This window comes from Panthera pardus, unplaced genomic scaffold, assembly GCF_024362965.1.
Source record: "Panthera pardus isolate Hobbes unplaced genomic scaffold, ASM2436296v1 HiC_scaffold_13, whole genome shotgun sequence".
Classification (NCBI taxonomy): domain Eukaryota; kingdom Metazoa; phylum Chordata; class Mammalia; order Carnivora; family Felidae; genus Panthera; species Panthera pardus.
This window is the reverse complement of record NW_026526688.1, coordinates 84,275,699-84,301,120: the sequence shown is the minus strand read 5'-3', so window position 1 is coordinate 84,301,120 and position 25,422 is coordinate 84,275,699. Positions and strand designations below refer to the sequence as shown.

The 25,422-nt window shown below is 34.5% G+C and overlaps 1 protein-coding gene across 1 annotated transcript in view; it reads right to left on the bottom strand.

Annotated features, from left to right (window-relative positions):
• INPP4B (inositol polyphosphate-4-phosphatase type II B) overlaps positions 1 to 25,422 on the bottom strand; it is a 758,464-nt gene that overhangs the window by 112,689 nt on the left and 620,353 nt on the right. The window contains 2 exon segments of the mRNA XM_019420351.2: positions 5,668 to 5,871; positions 17,325 to 17,502. Coding sequence (XP_019275896.2) covers positions 5,668 to 5,871; positions 17,325 to 17,502 — 382 coding nt within the window.

Genomic DNA, 25,422 nt, shown 5'->3' with positions numbered 1-25,422 from the left:
GAATACAGATCACTGCAGATTTCTTGTGGGGGTATTTGGCTGGATAAGTGTGTTTTGTCCTCAATAGTAATATTTTGCAACTATGTATGCTTACAGTTACTAATTATGGCAATATAAATAGCTCTATCAATACTCTTGTCAGGCTTAAGCATTCATATTTGATCCAGACATCATTTGAGAAAGTTGTAGTACAAAATAGACTGTGAGATGGTGGTAAAGAACATACCAGAAGGTGGTTTATGTAAATCTCATTCCAAAATGCAATCTTTGGGAATACTGAGCTACAGAGAAACCACAATTTTTTTTCAGGTTATATATGGAATTTATTAACACTATGTCCAACATAAATATTACTGTAAATTTATGCTACTGCTTCTATAATCTATAACATTATTGAAAATGTATTATAGATAAGTGTGGATCATCTGTGCTCATGTGACATAAACATATTTTACCATAGAAGGCATAACAAATGTTTCCCTAGTTTAAGCATGGACTGAAAATTTAAAATTTGATTTACATTTACAACATGAAGAAGGGAATTAACTGGGTAATTTGGATGCGAAAAGTTGCCTGATATAGAAATTTAGTTCAATTAAAAAATGGGTTTGGGATATGGCTAAGTAATAAGAATAGTTTTCTTACTTCTGCTCTTTGCTGGAATGAAACAGAATATAAATGATCAGAAGTTTATTTTGTTTTTAACAATTTTTGAATGAGGGTAGATAGATTTAGCCCTGAACCCATCAGTGTAGTAATGTTGAAGTTAAATCACAGTGTTCTAGAGAATAGTATAATTACTGGAAGCCACAAAAACTGGGTCAACTTAATACTTTAGTTGGATGACATGCTTTCATATTTTGGACAAACTAATCTTGGAATCCCAGCTGCTAGAAGCATCTGTTGTAGAGATAAAGAGAAAGAAAAGCAATATGTCATTTTTACCAGCTAAAAAAATGAAGAATGTCATATTAGTCTATTTCTTTGCACAGATTGCCATAAAATCCCAACATTCCTTTGGGTTTAATTGTTTACTAATTTTTCAGGAAAATAAATCTTTAAAGCACTCAATCATTAAATAAGTACAATTCAGCAAATAACAGGCACTTTTTTTGGTCCATGATCATTTTAGTTTCAATCTCTTCCATATTGACTAGATAATTATTATCCAGATTCATATGTCATTAATTTTGCCAGCAAAACAGGTTGAAAAGAGAACTGCTGACTTAGAATTAATATTCTCTCTTCTAACCTCAAAAAGAAAGGTTTTTACATGTATCAACAGAGTAGAATTCAAGAGTAATTTACTAGTATATATTTAGTTTCCAATATTTATTTTAAGATGCTAAATGCAGCTGTTCAAGTTAATTGTTAAAACTACAGTCATTATAAGACATTAAATAAAATGCTTTTTAAAAAATGGAGGTACTGTAATCTTATGTGCAAACCTAAACCAACCTAAGTGACCAGAGAATACCTTCATATACCACAGAACCTTAACTAAATTAATATAAAACACTGAATTATTTCAGGAAGTTTATTAGACTTGTGATTAGTGCTGAAACTTTTCTAACAATTAACTAAGAAAAATGGTACACAAAGTTTTGATTCTAATTCATTTAATAGCACAATGTCTAAAGGCATTTTCAATTAGCTACATTTGTTTGGATTTACTCATCTTTTCAATTTTTATCTTATCGTATCGTATCGTATTGTATCTTATCTTATCTTTATTTATTTCTTTTGAGAAAATGAGAACATGCTTGAGAGCAAGCAGGGGAGGGGCAGAGAGAGAGGAGAAAGAGAATCCCAAACAGTCTCTGCTCTGTCAGCACAGAGCCTGATGCAAGGCTTGATTTCACCAACCATGATATCATAAGCTGAGCTGAAATCAAGGGTCTGATGCTTAACTGACAGAGCCACCCAGGCACCCCTCATCTTTTCAAATTTATATAAAGCTTTGAAAAGAATGTTAAATGGCTATGACTTTGGTAATTATTTTTTAAATAAGGGATTTCTATCTTTTAACAAAGGTATCTTCTCAATAGGAAGTAATTGCTATGGAAAAGCAATCAGAATGTTATATAACAACCAAACTTGGTTACACTTGCAAATAGTGGCAAATTACATTAGGAGGAGAGAGAAGCAACTTTTCTGAGTGGGAAAGATTTTCCTTATAATTGTGGTAAATTTAGACAAAGTATTCGTATACTTTCTAGCAACAGTGTGTCCTGGAGGAAATTCAGAAATTATATGAAAGGAGATAGGGAGATACAGATATTTATTATTATCCTACCCTTTTGTCTGTGAAGGAAACCAAAACACCCAAGAAACTGAGAAGACACGTCCACATCAACTGGAAGAAAAAAAATCAGTAAGACTTTTTCCTAGTGTCAACAGACTAAAGCATTCCAAAAAGAATAATAAAGGATAAGCCAACAACCATACGGACGTCCAATGCAACCCTGAATGGCCCATCGCAAGGATTGGAATTCTTCCTAATTTTTCTAAGTGTTGCTAGTAAGCACCTCTACCCATTGTCTTTGGGATGCCAATTTGAAACTTTTACCCATTTCCTCATCCTATCCTCTGCCTCCCCTTCTCTTTGTACGAGATTCTACTTTAAGGATAAAATAAAGCACCCACGTTAATATCCAAACAATATAAAGAACTCCTACAACTCAACAGAAAAAAAAAATTAAAAAGTGGCCAGAGGAACTGAATAAACATCTTTCCAAAGAAGACGCACAAATAGCCAACAGGTATGTGACAAGGTGCTCAATATCACTAATCATCAGGGAACCACAATGACATATCACCTCATACTTGTTAGAATGGTTATCATCAAAAAGATAAGAGATAACAAATGCTGGTGTGGATGTGTAGGAAAGAGAACCCTGGGTGGTGTGGTGGGAATGTAAATTGGTGCAGCCACTGAAAAACAATATGGAGGTTCCTCAAAAAACTAAAACTAGAACAACCATATGATCCAGCAATTCCATTTCTGAGGATGTATATACCCGAAGGAAATGAAATCACGATCTCAAAGAGGTATTGGTACCTGCACATTCACTGAAGCATTATTTACAATAACCAAGATATGGAAACAACCTAAGTGTCCACTGGCAGATGAATGGACAAAGAAAATGTGGTAAATATACGAAATATCATTCAGCCACAAAAAGAGGGAAATCCTGCCATTTGCAACAACATGGATGGACCCTGAAGGCATTAAACTCAGTGACATAAGTCAGATGGAGAAAGGCAAATACTGTGTGATCTCTTTTATATGTGGAATCTAAAAACAAACAAACAACAAACTCACAGAAACAGACAACAGGTTGGTGGTTGCCAGAGGTGAGGGTTCGGGGTGGTAGGGCAAATAGGTAAAAGGGGTCAAAAGGTACAAAAACTTCCAGTTATAAGATAATAAGTCATGGGGATGTAATGCACAGCATGGTGACTATAGTTAACAACACAGTATTGTACATTTTAAGTTGTAAGAGAGTAGATCTTAAAAGTTCTCATCAACAAAAAAAATCTTATATATTAACTAATTTAGTATGGTAATTATTTCTCAACTCATTATCTCAACTCAACTAATACAATATTATATGTTGGTTATATCTCAATATAGCTAGAAAAATATTTTAAGCAAACAAAAAAGAAGCCATCCAGCCTCATCTACCCTCAAAAAAGTGAAACTGATCCTTATATTCTCCTCATAGTCTCAGCAGAAGAGCCCATTTCTGCCCAGGACTGCCTTCCACCTGTATGCTAAAATTGAGTCTCTTCTTTATGGAGAAAAAAACCTCACTCTACCATTCATCACCTCTCTGCTTCTCAAATGGCTTTTGGAATATAAACATGCTCAATTTTCACCATCTTTATAACAAAACAAGTAAACCACTAATAATAATCACACACACCTACAATATAGAAGGTCTCAAAAATTATCTAAAGAAAAGGAAATAAGGAGGGAGGGATGGAGAGGGACACTTTTGAACAGCAGGAGAATGGCAAGGTGTGGAGGAGAATTTGCATAACAAAGCAAGGTGAAAATTATAAAAACAGAAGATACCCAACTTCAAAATTTTTACTTGACATAATATAAAAATGGTACCTATTTGTCATAAGGTTGACATCATATGTTTAATTCAATAAAATACAAGTTCTTTTCTATATTTACTCAAACTCTTTAAAATTTACAACACACATTTTATGATAGATCCAGTTTCCCCATTTACTTTAAGAGATAGTATTAATCTCCATAATAAGATTATATAATTTATGCATCTTAAAAAAGAAAACATATAGCAACAATACTAAAGTAATACAATGCATTTCCAGGCCTTCCCACATAATGGGGCATTATTGCACAGGTAAATCATTTATCTCATGACCACCCAAGGAGCTAAACAGAACAGGTACTGTTATTTTCACTTTACAGTTGAGAAAATTGAACTTCAGAGAGGTTAAGAGGTACATACGCCTTGGAGCTGTGAATAAATTGAAGAAGAAGGTGAAGGCAAAAAGGAGAAATATTAGATTTGCTCTTCTGAAAACTTCTCAGTGGGAGAAGCGCAATCTTAATCAGCAGCAACAAATACTTATTCAGCATTTACTTCTAGCAACCCAGCTCTGTCTTTCCTGTGATAGAAGTTTTATCAAAAGATAGAACAGCCATCTCTTTCACAGCCCTTCAGACAGCAATTTTTTTTGAGAGACCTGGGCCTTTCAAATAATTTACTCCCCAAATGCTCTTAAATTCTAGGATGGCAGGAAAAGTAATCATTAACTGTTTAACATCTAACATGGCTAGCATATTATTTTCTTGGTTAAACTTATGATACAGTAAAGAGCTTTCTTCTGTGTGTGTGATATGCACATACTTTGTTCTTGAATAATTAATATGTATTAATTCAGGAATAACACTGCTCCCCTTTAGCCAGCACCTTCATGTTTCTCTTATTCTGTCCAACTAGAGTTTCTATTATCATGTTAGCTTTTTTTTTTTTTTTTGCCTATACTAGCTATTTTTTCAGATGCTTTTATGTGGCCATCCTTTTGCCAATTTCAGAGCACCCGGACAACATATTTTTTTAAATAATATAATCACGAACAAGAAGGATTTAAGAGATCTCTATGCCTACTGCTATGTAAACGCGAATGTCTTTTGAAGTTCGTCCAGAACTAAAACACCAGATTGCAGTAAGAAAATATTTGCAAGAAGTAGTGGATTATAAGTGATTTTTTACTGTTTTTCTAAAAAACACAATTTTAATAGTTCATATTACCTTGGCAATAAATACAGAAAAGTATTATAGGTCATGTAATTGTGGCATCTTTGCTTTAATGACATCTTGGTTATATATATATTTATGTATATATATATATGGTTATATATATTTATGTATATATATGTATATTTATGTATATATATATTTATGTATTATGTAACTATAAATTTTTATGCCAAATAAATGTGATCAGGAATAAAACTTCCATTTATAATTTTTCCCCAAGGAAAAATGTTGCCTATTTATCCACAATCTGTATTAGGACTGCTTTCCAACTTGTTTTGATGAAGAGGAGAGATTTCTGATCTTTCTTGCTTGACTTCTCAGGACTAAACATCAGGAGGCAAGCGATGTGCAAGAGACTTACCCACTCTTCCTCATCATAGTCTGAATGATGTGGTATGGAGTCCTGCCTTCTCATCGGTGGGGGTGGGTCCTGGGGACAGCTCTCCTCTGTGCTGTTCTTAGGAGAGGGTGGTTTCTTAAGGACACCTCCTGGCCTGGCAGTGTAGAGGGCTAAAAGAGCACTTCTAACCAACTGATCCTTGAAGGCATGTACAAAAAGCTCTGTCTGGAAAGAAATTGACAAGGATTAGAAACACCATGGTAGGCATCTCAGCATAGAGCTATGAAAAGGTCAACAGCAGATTTGTTGGCACATAAGTGGTGTGCATGGTGGAAAAAGTACAGGCGACAGAGAGAGAAAATGATTCATACCAATCAATGAAAATAGTTGAGTTTTGGGATGATGCCAAGGTCTTGAGTCCTCCTGTTCTAAAAGTTAATGCTGAGGTTCTGTGGGCACTATAAACACCAGCTGTCTCCTCAGCCCCCTCTCTTTTAATTCTAAATTCTATCTTTGAAGATGAATTTCACTAGAGGTAATCATTTGAACACTGTCTACCTGCTGCACCTTTCAAGTAATTCCAAATGCACCTTAAAGGAAAATGTGATCAGACTATGTATATTCTATAGTTTAAACAGAGTGAAAGTCTAAAGAAAGGAATATGTATCTTTAAAAACAGAGGCAGGAAACCTTTTTTTTTTCTTTTTAGCATCCTGAGTAGATTTCAATAGTAGAGATGGTACAGGCAGTTTTCCCATGAAAATATTTGACTTTTATTCCTTATCATCACCCCTTAAACTGTCTCCTCCACCAAATGGTTTCACTAATGCTCAATGTTAATGAGGCTGCTGTGAAACTTGCTACGGTAGATTTTACAAGCTGGTGGTAAATACCTAGTAAGTACTATAGAAATGACAGCTTCCCAACAATAAAGAATTTTACAACAGTACTTTGCAATTTCCTGATGAAATGTTTAATAGCTTCACCCTGTACTACACTGGATGATGTAGTAATTGATCTTCTGTATTATACTACACTTAACATGCATGTGGTCTAACAATCTATTCGTTCAGAATAGAGTAGTAACTCAAACATTGACTCATATTGCTAACACAATCACATATTGTAATCTGTTGAGAAGCCCTTTAAATCATAGCATTATTTTGAATAATAGTTGATATCATCACCATTTCATGAGACACTTGGATGTAATGCTGACTTCACCATCACTGTAACTCAAGGTAATCATTTACTCGCGTATTCTCAATATGCATTCAACAGTGCCATGTCTAACAAATGGTTACTAAATTATCCCTTAAAAACCCCTGTTGTGTCAGCAATTAAAGAAAACCAGTTAAACCCCATGCAAAACAATTGCCTAATAAGACTATGTTAATAAGACTACATATGCTAATAGGACTACATAGTTAAGTCTTTGCAATAGATCATGAAATTCTACAGTTGCATAAGACCTTAAAGTCAGACCTCTCATTAACCAGGAAAAGAAACTAAAAAGGAAGAGTGGTGTCCTGTCCTAGAACAGACTGCTTACCAGTAACACAAAGGGAACAGAGCTGTAGTTTTCTAACAAGTTCAGTAGCTTTTCCCCATACTCCACCCCACCTATCAACCCACCATCACCTGCATACTTCTGTCCTTCTCCCCTTTCTTCCTTAACCCCAAGCTCCTCGAGAGCTTTGGACATCTACTTGCTCCTATAATTAATCACGTCTACAATTGTCAGTGTAACTATCTTCACTGTTAAACTTTACTGATATTTTTAAATGCTCTTTTAATCTATTAGTTGTATTGAAAGCACTTTGAAGGTAAGTAGACAAGAAATATTTAAAAAAGGATATACAAGAATAAAATATTGAAAAATATTTTGGTAATAATTTAGGAAAACAAAATTAAAAGGGAGCTTATAGTGAAAAGGCATAAAAAGAAGCATTAATTGATGTTCACAATGAAGTGTTAAAATGAAAATGAACAATACAAAAAAAATACTGATGAAAAATGTAGCTAGACAGTACTCACAAGGCAATATAGTTATAACAAAATAGGGAAACGTTATTTACATAATTTTCATAGAGCCTGGATAGATCCATCAATGTGAATTTAAATATTTAAAAATGCAAATTTACTTCCATTCAGCTTAACTAAACTATTTCTCTATTGATACATTCAATAAATTCTTTTGACTTATTTTTAGAGCAAAACAGCTTGCCTTCTTTGAATTCCTGCTACTACAGCTCCAGTCTCCATAACATCACCTAATTACTATGTAGCTGAATATATATTCACACCCAATGAAATCTAAAGTTCTTATAATTGCCATCATTTTCTTCCCATTGCATGCATGCACAGAGATTCCACTTCATTTATTCAAATCTCATTTGAGTTGATTTATCACCAAAGACATGAAAGATAGTATAGTAGATTCGTGCAATTTTACAACCCAGAATTTTCTTGGTGGGGGGAGGGTAGCTGAATGAACACACAAAATCTTATAGAAACACGTTGTGTCTATATTGGAAAATTCATCTGACTGGAAACTCTATGAATAGCCATGATCTTTTGCAGAGAATTGCACTTTGATAGAAAATAGCCAAAATTCCATTACTATATCCATATGACCTGGAAATTTTCTTGACTAGCACTACTTAGTAAATGTAGACCAATGCAGATCCTGATGTTTTACACTCAAAATAAATTAGCTTGAAGGGATTAACGTAATCACTCAATTCCAATACATCTGTATGCTGCTGTTCTTGAGACAGAGATGACACTAAGGAAGTTCAAAGTCATGGGAAGGATGTGGAGTTGCCTATTGACTCAAAGTACTGAAAACCTTTTTCCTTTTCTGACTCTGCTCATACTGCATTAAATGAAAGGAAAAAGGCTGTCTACATGTTATCATAAGGGTAGGCAAATCAATTTATTTAAAACAGTTTAATAATATAGCAAAAAAAACATAAACTCTGTACCTAAGGTGGATCATTTCATTTGTTTGATATTAAAAAAGAGAAAGAAATGGTATCTTAAAAATGAAATGTTTTCTTGCCTTCCTGACATTTTTCCAATTCATGTTCTCATGCAAATGTTCTTCAAAGTAACACACAGAATTATCTACAAGTATAAAACCAGTAAAATTACTTCTTCTGGGGATGAATTTCCTAGGTTCCTAAATATTAAGGGCAGAGGAATAGTTAGGAATATGTTTATTTAAAACTACCCTTTTTAACTAGAGATCTCAACAAATTAAGCAAAGTCTCATACTATTTAAAAGCTTTTTTTCGACGAAAAAATTCAAAGCGATGCCTAACCCCACCTGCAAGACAGAAGTAGCCAATGACACAAACAGGTGATTATTATTTTAGTAGTCATGTATATGACAAAAAAGAATCCTGTTTATTTTTTTTCCCCGACCTTACCATTCCCTATTATTTTGCACCCAACTAGCCTCTCTTACTTTCATCACCTGCATGGTCCCTATCTAATATCGCTTGGTTTCTTTTTTATTATTTAGATATGCTTGGGGCGCCTGTGTGGCTCAGTCAGTTAAGCATCTGAGTTCGGCTCAGGTCATAATCTCGCGTCTGTGAGTTCAAGCCCTGCGTCAGACAGCTCAGAGCCTGGAGCCTGTTTCAGATTCTGTGTCTCCCTCTTTCTCTCTCCTCCCCCGCTCATGCTCTGTCTCTCTCTTCTCAAAAATAAATAAACGTTAAAAAAATTAGATATGCTCAACATATATTAGTTTCATGTGTACAGTATAAGAATTCAATTTTTGAATATATTGCAACACTATCACCACAATAAGTCTGTTTATTTTTAAAATTTTGATATACTTTAATTATTGCATAGGGCAATAGTGCTATACTCTGGAATTAGTACATAAATATGTATGTTTTCTACATTCCCTAAAGAAAAGAACACTGAACCTTCAGGAGAGTTACTTGGCATCTGGGCAGATCATACAAATTATGCACTTGACCTTGGCTAAATCACATAACAACTTTTCTCCAGTTTGCACAAAATTACAATGCTCACCTATGAAACCTCATAGCAGTTCACTGTAAACTGTGAACTCTTCTATTTATGCTCCCCTTTCTTGAATGATCTTTTCAGTTTCCTTTGTTGTCTCATCATCCCAGACTCACTCAAAATATGGTAAACAAATCCTAAGGGACCTTAAACCACTTTCTTGAAAGCATTTTTTTCCCCATTAGATATATAACACATTTCCCCATAGCTTCAACTACCCTCTTTATGCCACAGTCTCTAAAATCCATCTCTATCCACCTCTTGAACCAGTACTGTCACCTGTTTCCATCTGAAAGTCTTTCAAGGTGAGAAGTCACAGCCTGATCTCAAGTGTTTTCAATAAATGTGTTCTTCCCAGCTTTTCAAACTGTGTGGTGTCATCATTATGCAGCAACTCAGCGCCCAAATGTCTGGATCATCTTCAGCAATATTCATCTTCTAGATTAGTCATTAATTTCTACAAGTTATGCTTTTTCAGTAATTTCAAAGATTATGTCCACAGCTAGTCCTTTCTACAGTTAAGATCCTTTCTACATTCCATGTGGATACTTTCCATAGTCTCCTTACTGATTGATTTGTTTTTCCTAAGCTAATGCTTTGTTTTATGGGATGTTCTTCAAGGTCACTAATATTAAAATGTAGACATCTGAGTCCCAGCCCAGAAGCTGAGTCAGAATTTGTATTTTTAGCAAGCTCCCCCAAGAGGAATGCTGACATTTTGTAATGCCCAATAATGTCCAATAATTCAAATCCACTGTCTAGCTCAGCTTCTCTATTCTATGAGGATCATCTTCACAAAGCATGTCTCCGGTCCTTCCTCACTCAACGACCTTCCAACTTACAAAAGAGAATTTCTCTTGGGTGAATAACCAGGAGTGAAATGGCTAGATCATATACATATATAAACAAATGTATATATAAACATATATATAAACACACATTTATATTTATTATATATATTTATATAAACATTATGAGACACTGCTGAACTGTTTTTCAAAGTGTGCAAGTAATTATGTAAGTAATATATGAATGTTCCAGTCATTTCATATCCTCCCCAACTCCTCATATGCTTAACCTTTTTGATTTCAGCTTAATTCTAGTGGGTAGTTAGTATTACCTCATTTTAGTTTAAATCTGTATTTCCCTAAAAACAAATGATGATGAGCATCTTTACGTGTGTTTATTTGCCATCCATATATCTTCTCTGATGAAATATCATTTCAATTTTTTTTGCCCATTTTAAATTAAGTCACTTGTCTTATTATTAAAGTATAAGAATACTTTATGTATTCTGATGATTTCCTTTGTAAGATACATAGTTTACAAATATTTTCTCAGTCCAGACTTGCCTTCTCACTTTTTAATAATGTCATCTGAATGTCTCCTGAAAACTTTAATGAAAGTTTTTGATTTTGATGATGCCTTATATATCACGTGTTTTCTTTTATTGGTTCATACTTTTTGTGTTCCAAGAAATATTTGCCTAATCCAAGATGACAAAAAATTTTTCCTATGTTGTCTTCTAGAAGTTTGTCTGTTTGCTTCTTTCTTTTAGCTTGTATATTAAGATTTATGCTCTATTTTGAATTAATTTTTATAGATATGTGAGGTAAAGATAAGGGAAGGTTTTTTTTTTTTTTTTTTTACATATGGATATCCAATTGTTCCTGAGTTTTATGTTAAGAATACATCATTTTCCCAATGAATTTTATTTGCCCTTTCTCTAAGGTTATTTGAACATATATGTGTGGGTCTATTTCTAGATTCTCTATTCCATTATATTGATAGCTATGCTTACCCTAGAAAGTTACTAACCACAGAATATTCAGTATTATTTTTATTTTAAAGAGTAAATATGTTTAAGTAAATTAAAGTTTGGTTTTTAAAAAATATATCTGTCTACATACTTACCATTTCTGGTACTCTTTATTCTTTTGTAGATCCATTTTCCCCCCCATGTAATCACTTTCTTTGGCCTGAAGACTTTACTTTAAAATTTGTAGTAGTACAAATTTGCTATGAAATCTCCCAGTTTTTATTTGTTCAAATGGTCTTTATTTCATCTTTATGTTTGAAAGATATCTTCTGTAGATAAGGAATTATAATTTGGGTGTGTGTATCAGTACTTTGAAGATGTTACTCTATAAGAACATCTAATAAGTCTGTGAATAATTCTGTTATATGTTCCTTTGCAGATAATGTGCCTTTTCCCCCTCAGTTTTCACTTTATCTCGGTTTCTCAGTAGTTTGATGATGTACCTGCATTTTTTTAAATGTTTATTCTGCTTAGAGTACATTGAGCTTCTTGGATCTATAGTTTCGTTTTCTCATTAAATTTTGAAGAATTTCCATCATCGTTTCAGCAAGTATTTTTCTATTTTCCTTTCTGCTTCTTCTAGGACTCTGATTAATGCATATTAGACTTCTTGGTATTGTTGGATAAGTCATTCATATTCTATTTATGTTTTTACGTCTTTTTTTTATCTCTGTACTACATTTAAATAGTTTCTAATACTATGTTTGAAAATTCACTATTTATTCTTCTGAAGTGACCCATCTGCTAATTCTACCTAGTACATGTTTTTATTTCAAATATTATATTTTATATTTTTCTTATTTCTGTATTATTCTTTTTTAATCTTCCATTTTCCTCTTCATCCTGTTTGTGTGTTTCTCTGCTTCTCTAAATATATGGACTATATTTATAATTGCTGTTGTAAGATCCTTATCTGCTAATTTCATCATCTCTACTATTTCTGGGTCTGTTTCTATTGCTTGTTTTTCTTCTGGTTGTGGGTCATATATTCCTGCTTAATTGTTTGCTTGGTATATGCTAATCTCATCAATGAAATGTTTACCATTTAATGAGGAGTATAAGAAGAAGAAATAGGAGTTCTATCATGAAATTTCATCTTCATTTATACTTTTATATACATTCATGTATACTTTCACCAACTATAAAAAAAAAGCAAAGAAAAGAACCTCTACTCATTAAGTTCTGTTTAGTTTGGAACTGAGATAGATCTAGGAGTGACTGAAGGAAATAAAAGTAAAAATTCCTTCTCAGTATCTAAGTAATCAACATAATCAATATATTATTTATATCTTCAACTTCTTAGTATACTGGCTTCCTGGTATTGTCATTAAAACAAAATTAAGAAAACAAAACAAAACAACCAGAACATTTCTAAGAGTACCCTGAGTTAAATGTTAGACTGAAATGTTTTTGTTGTTTTTGTTGCTGCTGTTTGTTTTTGTTTTTGTTTTTTGCTTTTGGAATACACAGGATGTTTCAGTGTATTATGTTAAAGGACACTAGGAATTAGAAGTTGTGAGATTTTCTCAAATATACTGTGAGCATAGCCTCTAATATTAGCAACAAAATCATTTTGTTGTTGTTTTTTTTACCATCTAGCAATTTTCATAATGTGAAACACCCCATTCTTTTAAATTTTAGGTTATAAAAGTTAAGGTCCGTGTCTACGTAGCATTTGTCATACAGCATTAGTACAATACCACACACAATTAAGTGCTCAATATTGTTTTTTGATGAGCAAGAATAATAATGATTTTCTACACAAGATCTCTCCATCTCTATGGATAGAAAATGTGATGAGCATTTAAAGTTGATGTCACACATATATCTAAGCTGTGAGAGATAGATACCTATATCTCTTAAGTCCTTATTTTTTCAGTTCAAATTTAGTCACATTACTTTTTTCTCCCTTTTATTTTTCATAGTATTGCATACTTTCAGTCTAGCAAAAAGGAAAATACATTTTTAACCCACTCTATTATTAACCTTTCAGATCTTATGTTAAAAATTTGGCCTATCCTTTGTCTTCTCTGTTAAAATTATTCATATAAACTCAGTTTTCCTTTTCTTATGACCCTATATCATAAGATTAAATAATTTCTTTATTATTTTCATGAATTAATATGCAAGGATCAAACCCAGTCATCCATAAGAAGGCATACTAATAATTAAAAAAATAGAACAATTTAATTACACTTGTACACATTAGGACATGACAAATTTTTAGAAAATTCTTATTCTTACAGAATTTCAGTTTTATCTTTCCTATTCCCACTCTGACCTCTCTACTTGTTTCCTTAATCATATATGCAAGTGTCCATCATGGAACTCATGGAACATTTGACCATATTGAATAGTGGTTAAGCTCACAACATATGGAGCTAGACTCACAAGTTGTGTGATTTTGGGTGCATTATATATATTTCTGTACCTCGGTTTCCTCTACTTTATAAAATAAGGACACTAACAGTACCTATTTCATGGGGCGCCTGGGTGGCTCAGTTGGTTGGGCGACCAACTTCGGCTCAGGTCATGATCTTACAGTTTGTGAGTTCGAGCCTCGCGTCGGGCTCAGTGCTGACAGCTCAGAGCCCAGAGCCTGCTTCAGATTCTGTGTGTCCCCCTCTCTCTACCCCTCCCCTGCTCACACTCTGTGTCTCTCTGTCTCTCAGTAATAAATAAATGTTAAAAAAAAAACCAGTACCTATTTCATAGGATTAGAAAGATTAAATGTTGAAAATAATAGTGCCCACCTCATGGACTTGTAAAATGTTGTAATAATGTCTCACTCACAGTTATTAAACCTCCAATAAATGTTAGTTATTATTGTCATCATCATTAGCATCATAACCATTATCTCAAGAACCTTGAATCTCTTGGGAAGAACAAGAATAGACCTTTCTTATTCCATTTTGTGCACCTAGTGTAATTAGTATGAATTCAGTAAATATTTTTACTTTTCATAAATTGTGTTTGTTTGTTTTCTCCACCAATAAATGTTTAGAGGAATGGAATTTTGCTGGTGAGCCTTAGTCTTAGTCTTGGTTATCATTAACAGTAGAGATGATGTGAATTGACCTTGGATCTACAAATATTGCTCCTCTGAGATTCAATATGCAGTTGGATCTCTCTGTTGTCCTTTGCTTCCATCCCCAGACTCTGAGCATAAATTGATCTGATAATGTGTCCATTGCTATCATCTCCAGAAGCTACATGTTACCTAACAGGAGAGATTCCATCTCATTACAAAACAACTGAATGCCTTCTACTATACTACGCATGGGCTTCCCTCAGCCCTACACAGCCTCCTTAGTCAATACAGAGAACTCTCCCATATTGGGCTTGGACTTTCCCTGATGCATATGAACATAAATAATTCCTATTGAATATGCTACATGAATGAGCTCCAGAGACAACTGAATGACTTATTTTCTAAACATACCAGTTCAGATTCAATAAAAGAAACAAGGGGACTAATAATAGAGAAACGTTTTATGCTCTGACCCACAGTGTGCAAGACCCTGATCTTAAAAACAGAATGTTTTAGGGGTGCTTGGCTGGCTCAGGGGATAGAGCATGCAACTCTTGATCTTGGGGTTATAAGTTTGAGTCCCACATTGGGGGTTTAGATTACCTACAGATAAAATCTTAAAACAACAATAAAACCCCAAAATATTTTAAGCTAAATATTCTAATATTAAATATTGAGACTATTTATCTTTTATGCTAAGTTCGTGGATCATACTTTATTTTAAACTGTAAGCTATTAGCTGCCTCCATAGATTATGCAAAACTCTGTTAACTTAGATAATTCTTTGAAATTCCAGGCATAAATTCTTAAAGTAATGCATGGCTTGCAAACTAAAAAAAGATCCCTCTGATTTCAGAGGTTGACAGACTTATAAGTAGGTGAAGCTTGTCTACTCAGTAGAAAAACATAGGGTAAAATTTGGGAGCAATGCTGAGTTAAAGGAGAAAATACATACCCTGTTCCACCCCTCTCCCCAATCACTGCAGCAAGGTGTGAATGATGTATGAAATGACAAATCCCTGGCCCAATGCACGGGAAGAATATAAATACTGCTCTGTAATCACTGCAGTGATGTGCCATTTGCTAAATTTTTCTACTTAAGTGAGCCCAGAAAAACCTCCTATCATCTGCAAATCAAAAAAAGAAATCAACTCAATGAAATTATATTATTTTACTATATACAACACTCCCCTCTTTTCCCTCTTTTTTTTTCTAGTCCTAACATATTTATTGACAATTAGCCATACTTATCGATCATTAAGATACTTAAGTATTACTGAGAAGTATGCCTAACGAAAAATGTTTAAAAATTTTTAAAAAAGAAGTGTCAAAACACATATATAACCCATAGGATATCAGAAGGATTTTCCATTCCAGAGTCAACCAGACCTGGGTTTGAATCTTGGTTTTGTTTGCATCTAGCTGTGTGATTTCATACATCTTTTTAACTTCTCTGAGCCTTAATCATTTTCCTTTGTGAGGCAGAGTTAATATGTACTCACAATGTGAAAATTAAGTTTGAAGATTAAATGAAATAATATAAGTCATAAAGCACAATATTTAGCAACATAGAGTATTGGTAAAATTTGGGTCAATTTTTTCTTTTCTTTTCATTATGGAAGTACCTGTTATGTCATAGAAAGAATGCTACATTTTGAACTGGAAGTCTTGGATTTTCATTTTTCACTTTATAATTTATGACGTAATTTATTTCACCTCTTTGAATAGATATTAGCTAATTTTTAAGGAAAATAGATATTAGTTTCATTCTATAAGAAAAATAAATGATAATGCATACATTAAAATGTTTAATAAGCACCAGGTATTCATATTATAAATTGACATATTTGAATAAAAAATATATACATATATAATACCCAAGTTTCCATCAATCTGTTCTTTAGGGACATGAAAAACTATACTTGTTTTATTCTAAAATGATACCATGAGAATTTTGTTTCTGCTCAGTTTCTTCAAGGGCATATTTATTGGAAGTATCTCATAATAAACTGCAAGATGTCCTCAGAATGTGAAGGTTAAGGATAAGTGTATTGGAATTGGACTCCAGGACACCCGGTTTTACATTTAAAATCAAGCTGCAATTTGTCTTTTCAATCTTGGTTCTCTCTGTACTTTTCAGCTGCCCTAATTAGGTATGAAAGTTGATGTTGATGATTTACCTCATGCCAGACTACTTCTTCTCTTTGTATATACTGGGGGAAGTCACCTTTGAAAGAAAAATTCGGCTTAGGTCCCACTACATTACAAACAAGAGCTAATATTTTTGGAAATTTTTAAAACCTTCTCCCAGTAGATAATGTTGTAGAAAGCAAACCAAAGCAGAGGAATTACCCCATGCCACTGATAAGAATCCACATCAAAGTGGTGCTTTCAAATGAGGTGACATTCCTATTCAAATGTATAGCTTCATATGCATAAAAATTAGTTGATCACCAGAGGAAAATAATTTTTAAAATCTAATTTAACTCACTTAATAAGACCATGAGCCAAAGAAAATGAAAGATGTCAAGAAAAAGAGAAAATATATATCAGCCAATAACAGGTTTCATTTCCTACATAAAAAAAAAAATTAATGCTTAGTAAGATTTGAAAAGAGAATGAGGCCAATTCATTTTGATCCTGTGGCAATACTTTGAAGCTTACTTTTTAACCTAGTCTATTTTACATTTCCAGATGCTGTGAAAGGCAATGTATGCAGAAAGCAACACCAATGGGGATTTGGGTATTTCATTTTCCCCACTGTAGTAGTGATTTGGATCTTACTTTTTCTGAAAGCATCTTTAAAGAATTCTTCAGGCTGTCTGGAGAATGCTGGCTTGCAGAATTAAGCAGGAGGTCCGCATGGGTTGCTATCAGAGGTTGTAGTTGATTGATGTTGCTGAGAACTTCTTTTGCTTTGGCTGTGTTTTCAGGTGAATAGTAAATAAACTGGTATCCAGTACTGGAACAACAAAGATAAAGGCAAGTTACACAAAAAGTAGAAAGAATTTGCAGCTCTCAGTACCAGATGGCAAATGAGAAACAGAACTCCAAATAGCATGACTTCCTTTTGAACAGATAAGAACTATTCTAAGAGAATTTTACGATGTCCTAAGAGTTTTTTTTAGGTAAAATAACCAAGACAATTTTCAAGACCAAGATTTTTTTTGTAGTTTTTTTTTTTGAAATTTTTAAATGTTTATTTATTTTTGAGAAAGAATGAGACGGAATGTGAGTAGGATAGGGGCAGAGAGAGAGAGAGAGGGAGACACAGAATCCAAAGCAAGCTCAAGGCTTTTGAGCTGTCAGCACAGAGCCTGATGTGGGCCCAAACTCATGAACCTTGAGATCATGGCCTGAGCTGAAGTTGGACCCTTACTGACTGAGCCATCCAGGTGACCCTAAAATTTTTAAGTGAAATAAATTCAGTTCTGCTCAACCGCCAGGAAGATTCTTTATAATTACATATGTCAGGTATTAATATTCAAAACAAATTATTGTTAATCACTAGAAAACTTGAGGTCACATTAGTATCCAAGTGAGAAGTATAAGCCTTTATATTCAGGCCAATCTGAATATAAATCCTGGTTCTGCTCCCTTGTAGCTAGGTGACCTTAGGCAAGCTTCAGTTTCCTCTTCAGGAAATTAGGAATAAATATACAAAACTTCTAAGAGGTGAGTAAGACTGATCATAATTCATGTGAAATGCCTAAAATAGTGCCTGATACAGAGCAAGCATTCAATAACTACTACCTATATTCCCCCCACCCCTGTGATACGTAGGGCAGGGTTAGTAAACTTTAATAGCTGAGAAATGGGGAGAAAACAAATTAATGCCAAATGGGCATATGGAGAAGTTTATTGGATAGAAAAATATTTATAGCATAAAAATTTCATTATGCTATTTTGCCTCTACCCATTTTGTTCCTAGTAGTTTCTCATTTAACTTGCAAAAAACAAAATTTAAAACTGATTACCAACTGAGGAATATCTGACTTTTATAATCATCATCTAAGAATTAGTCAAGCATACTATGGGGGTAAGGATTCCACAAAAGGAAGGAATCTTTGGATTAGGAAAGACAAAGGAGGCATTCCAGCAGGGAAAGAAATAAACCCAACAAATACCAGCCAAACAAGAAAAAAAAAAAAAAAGAGGGAAATTCACAGAACTTGTTTGCATCCTCCCGCAGTCAACTGTCCAAGCACTTTTCATACATCCTGCATTCTGTGTTGAGTATTTATTATTTTCTTTACATTTACAAGTTAAATTTTTAAAATTCTCAGAATTCCATTTCTTATTTAGAAATATGAGAATCTGTTAGAAAAACTAACATCTTGGGAGCACTCTCCCTTTCCATTCACGCTAATGATTTTTAGGGGAAAGTACCAGTTTCTTCAGGAAGACAACACTCCTTTTGTAAACATATAATGACTATTCCTATCATTGATTGATTGATTGGTTGGTTGGTTGATCTCAATGATTAAAAGAAAAATCCTTGGTTGCTTAGACTATTCAGAAGCTAGGACAAGAATTTGATGAGGGGTACAGCTTTGTGAAGGCTAAGAAACACATCGCTAGTGTGTGTCACAGAAGAATTGGCTCTTAATTCTATACTAACAGACTTTTAAATTTCAGAAGTGAGAGTTTAAAAATAAAACATGACTTAACTACTTATTGTACATATTTCAATGCAAATTAAAGCAAATGGTAAAGAACAATGGTGAGGAGGAGAAAGAAAACAGTTGTCCCTGCCAATTATCTAGAACTCTTTCCAGCTCATCTGATCTCACACAGGAATGTGTTAAGACCTCTAACAAAAATCACGAACTGGGATGTCTCCCTTACTCATCTGTACTCAGACGGGATACAAAGTTCAATCCACAACAATCCATAGGAAATCAAACAACTGTGTTATTTTTTGCAAAGAAAATGATTATCTTAAGATATTAGTGTGTCACCGGGATGGGGATGATGTTTGATACCCAGCACCTCTAACAGTGGAGAGAGACTTAACTACAGGCCTGACATGGAAAGCAATGTGTAGTAGCTGCTTGGTGGTCCCTTTACACAGATCTGCTCTTCTGTCATAATTTGCTTTCTGGTGTCATCTTCTGGGTACTGACAGGCCTCGCACGGCTTACCTCTTGGAAAGCAGAGCTCTGGAGGCCATGTGTAGACTTCCATGTTCCTCTTCACATAACTGTCCTCCCTGAGTGGGTCATTCTTGCTTCTCCTAATTTACTCCCATGCATTCTTTTTGACTCCTGTCCCCAATGCCTTCCTTCTTTACTCATATCATACTTCCCTGCCAGTTCACTGTTACTTTATTGCTGAATGTTATCTAATTTCATTATTGTTTTCTACATATTTCTTGCTTTGCAAATTATTTTAGACTCTCCTCTCCAGTTGAGTCTACTACATACCTTTTCCAGATTTATTTCTCACATGTTCTTTCCACTATTGCTAGTTCAGTGGTCCTTAAATTTGAGCAGGCATACAATTCACTTGCGGATGAGGAGAGGGTCTGGGTATTTGCTTAAAAATGCAGATTTCCTGGCAACACTGAGATTCTGCCTCAGTGGGTTGTGGCATTTGTAAAAACCATCTCGGTGAAAATCCTGATGCAGAGACACAGCTGAGCACTTCTATTTTATTTTTTAAAAAGGTTTTATTTATTTAAGAGAGAGAGGGAGAGAGATAGGGAGAGAGAGAACAGGGGAGGGGCAGAGAGAGAGGCAGAGAGAGAGAATCCCAAGCAAGCTTAGCACTATTAGCCCAGAGTCCAACTCGGGACTTGAAATCACAAGCTGTGAGATGATGCCCTGAGCAGAAACCAAGAGTCAGATGCTCAACCCACTGAGCCACCCAGGCGCCCCAGCTGAGCACTTTTAGAGACACTGCTGCCATTGGTTTGGCTGTGAATCCCCTCTACACCCTTGACCTTGCTACTCAGTGACCTTAATAATAAAGGTTCTTTTTCTTATTCTTAGTTCCAAGTTCCTTATTCTTGATTTATTCTAATTTCCATGATACCCTTTCCAAGGCTATCTTTGTACTCCATCTTTATATCTAGCACCAGTTGTTTTGGTCCTTTCTCATTACCAGTGCTGCCTCCCCTCACTTTTCCCCACCACTCCTTCATCTTTTCCTTCCCAGCATACTGGCTTTCCTCATCCTTTCCTCCCCCAATCTCCCCGGTGGTAGGACATTATCATAACTCCTTCCCCCTCCTCCTAAGTCAGTCTCCACTGGAGCAAAGTTACATAGCAGCTGTTGATGCTCCCAATTAGGTCACCTAATGATGAGCATCTTACCTACTGAGGCAGAAAGATTCATTTTCCACAATAAAAGCCAATGTTAATGTCCAGGGTGAAATACTATGGTAGGGGGAAAAAATATCGCCACCCACAAAATAATTTTAAGTATACATAAATTTCCTCTACCTATTCAGTGCCTTACTCTTTAAACATGTCATATATTTTAATAGTTATAGCTTTTTAAATGGGAAGTTATGAGTATAATTTAATTATCGAGATAAAAAGTATATAGCTAAACTCTATTTTATAGTGGTCTGAAATTGATACTGAATCCAAACACTTGAATCAACTATCAATCAGACAAAACCAGAAGAAAGACAAAGTATGTGCTTGGACAAAAAATACTTTATGGGATGTAAGTGATATAGCAAATCATGGATAATGAAAATTGAAATTAATGTTGTAACATTTTTCTATTGATGGAACAGTGGACAAAAGTGCATTATCTGTATATAGACACACTTTAATATGTATCTATTTAATTATTATCAGTTTAATTAGAACACCTCCCCATAACTCATAGAGGCATGTATGTGTTGTTACCAGAGAAGTCATATTTGGGAGGTGTAAAGTAAAATAAAGCACTCAGTGAAATAACATTCACATTCATAAACTCTAATTGCTAACCAAAATTCAATCAAAACAGGATCATATCCTCTTACGTTTATTCCACCTCGGTCGCTTTTTTGCTGGTCCTCCTTATCTCCCCACCTTGCAGTGTCGGCACCTTCCAAAACCCACTTCTTAGGGCACTTCCTTTTTTTAGTCCCCAGGCCCTTCCTAAGTAATTTCATTTAATCTTGTGGTTTAAATACTTCAGTTGTGAAGAGTCCCAAGTTCACATCTCTAGCCTAGACCTTTTCCCCTGAACTCTAATTAAAAACAAAAGCTCTCCTCTTGACAGCTCCAATTTATCATGTCCTAAACTGAGCTCCCTATCTGCTCCTCATTCTCAATAACCAGCTCTTTCTACACGTTTCCCATCTTAGTTCATGGCAAGTCCGTTCGATGTGATGTATGTCTATTCTCTTCCTCTTTTACCTTTTTCCTTTTTTTTTTCCCAGAAAATTTCTGCTATTTCCTTTAAAACATATGCAGAATTCTTGGGGCGCCTGAGTGGCTCAGTCAGTTAAGCGTCCGACTTTGGCTCAGGTCATGATCTCACGATCTGTGAGTTTGAGCCCTGCGTCGGGCTCTGTGCTGACGGCTCAGAGTCCGGAGCCTGCTTCGGATTCTGTGTCTCCCTCTCTCTCTGACCCTCCCCCATTCATGCTCTGTCTCTCTCTGTCTCAAAAATAAATTAACATAAAAAAAAAAAAAAGAATTCAATCACTTATTTCCACACTCATTGCAACATCCCTGGTGCAAGCCCCTATCATCTTCTACCTAAAAATTGGTTTTCCCATCTCTGCCCTTACTCTAAGAATTGAAATTCTGGGCTTATGCCTAGGGTTGAAGGAGGCAGGGGACAGGTGAGGAGAGAGAAATAAAGCAAGTGCTTCTTTAGCTTCCTGCCCACACCCAGATCCTGGGACTTGCTCTGCCACATATCTGCGCCTTTCCTCCTCCATGCCCCTGCAACCTCCACTCCTTAACCCATTTGCCCAACCAAGCCACTATTTTGGTAAATAGAGTCATGGAAGAATATAGGTTAGAGATGATGAACAGTCAAGGAGAAAAAAAGGGAAGGAAAAGATCAGGGAAGAGAGGCAGAGGCAGAAGAGGATCAGGATTGAGGAACATAGGGGAAAAAATGCTATACAATAATGTGCCTCTGCTCCTGTGGCAGAACTAAATCTCCAGAGAAAAACCTGAGGACTATTTCCACTTATTTTTTTTTTTCCAACTCAAGCACTACTTGTAAAAAAACAATCTTTGAATCCAGAGGGAGGGATAGACATTCTCTCAGTTCTAACTGAGAAGAAAACTATGTGGATAATAAATGAAAATTTACACCTTAGTGCACTTGAATATATATACCCTTTTGGCTTCACAGGGTTTAACAATGTGCTTCATGAAATTGTAGAAGGTAAAAACATACCTCTCTGCTTTCCCCCATGCATCCTTTCCATTTTTTGATAGAATTATAACTTAGAGAAAAGAACTCTAAGGAAAATGGGATTTGGTTTTGTTTGCCTCCTATGGACTTCACTTACATAATTAAATTAGTTACATGATCAAAACTTAAATTAATGCTTATCTTTGAAACTACTCTTTTTAAAAAATATTAGTTTCATAGCAATTTTAGGATCATTGTTTTGAACAGTACGCTTGATTCTGCCATTTATTACCTCCGTGACAGGTGATACTAATTAAGAGGAAAAAAAATCCTACAATTCATTTCAGCTCAACTTACCTTCGAATGAAATTTGCCTATGGTCTCTGATCACAGTGGCTCCTACTATCCCACTTTTCAGTTTACAAGTTCTTATCTGCAATTTCTTAACCATTAAGACCTTTCTTTTTTTTAATGTTTATTTATATTTGAGAAATAGCATGCATGTGTGGGGGGTGGGAAGAGATGAGAGGCAGAGAGAGAAGGAGACAGAGGATCTAAAGCCTGCCCTGTGCTGACAGCAGCAAGCCCAACCAGGGGCTGGAACCCAGGAACCCACTGAGCCAGTCGGGTGCCCCTAAGACCTCTTTTCTACATACAACCTTTCGTTATCCCTATTCTTGCTCTAATAAAAATCTCCAGGGACTGTTATATGACCTTTAAATAAACACAGTCCAATGTGATTTCATTTCCTTCCATGGCTTATTTCCACTTATTCCTAAATATACTTGTCCTGATTCCTTTGCTAATTTCCAAGGGTCTGGTCACTTCTATTTGTGCCTAGTATGGCTTCCGGTATTTTCATGTTCACTCCTCTATGAAGGTGTAATGGAGTAATACCCAAACGAGGTCCCCTGATTCCCTTTCATCTCAAAAACTTTTCTTTTTTTTTTTTTTTTTTAATTTTTTTTTTTAACGTTTATTTATTTTTGAGACAGAGAGAGACAGAGCATGAATGGGGGAGGGTCAGAGAAAGAGGGAGACACAGAATCTGAAACGGGCTCCAGGCTCTGAGCTGTCAGCACAGAGCCTGACGCGGGGCTCGAACTCACGGACCGCGAGATCATGACCTGAGCCGAAGTCGGACGCTCAACCGACTGAGCCACCCAGGCGCCCCTCTCAAAAACTTTTCAACTCCATCCTGGACCTTATCCATTCACATGTCTTATACAGAGTAAGATAAGGTACACAAATAGAAACCATTCTCAAATACACTGCACAAGTAAATGTTCCCTTGACTGCAAATTAGCATGAGGGGCCTTTTGGGGGTGATGAAAATGTCCTAAACATTAGAATGTGATGATGATTGCATAGATTTACTAAAAATCATTGAACTGTACATTTAAAATAGGTCAGTCCCAGGGTATGCAAATTACACTACATAAACAGAGAGTTGAATGGTGGTTGCCAGGGCTAGAGGGAGAGGGAAATGGTGAGTTATTAGTCAAAGGGTACAAAGTTTTGGTTAGACAAGATGTCTAAATTCTGGAGATAAAATGTACAGCACCATGATTATAGTTAATAATACTGTATTGCATACTTGAAATTTGCTAAGAGGATAGATCTTAAGTGTTCTCACCACACATACACATAAAAGAAGAAGACAAAGACAAAGATGCAGAAGAAGATGAAGATGAAGAAGAAGAAAAGAAAATAACTATGTGAGATGATGTGTAGATTAATTAACTTCATTGTGGTGATAATTTCACTATGTATATATATATATATATATATATATCAAAACATCAAGTATTGTACTATATATATTTATATATAAATGTATATAGTACTATATATATTATATATAGTATAGTACAATATATATATTGTGCAGTATAATATATACAATACATAATATATACATAATGTATATATGTACATATACAATATACATATATATACAATATATACAATACAGTATATACAATATTATATACAATATACATATATATGTACATATATGTATATATGTATATACAATATACAATATATGTCTATATTGTATATACAGTATACGATGTACTATTGTATTTACTGTATATATACTGTATAATACAATATATATAGGACATTATATATATATATATAAATGTATACATGTGTGCATATATATATATATGTATATATACACACACATAGTTTTTATTTGTCAACTATACCTTAATAAAGCTGGGCATAAGTAAGCAAATATTTCCACAATATGATATTATAGTGTTAGTGATTATAATTCTGGGATAAGAATACAAGAAAGCAGAAAGTATATTTAAAAGCCATTTCATTTTTTTCCCTGTTAAACCTGAAAAGATTTTTGTAGATGTTTCTAATAAAGCAAAAAATTTTACACTGTGAAATTTACACTAACAATACAAATCTCTTTCATTTTAATAGTTAATAGTCATTGAGTCCACACTACAGGATTAGCATTATGCTAAATATGTAGAGATTATTTTATTTAATCTCAACAACTCTTTGAGTAACAAATTTTATTTCATCATACAGATATGGA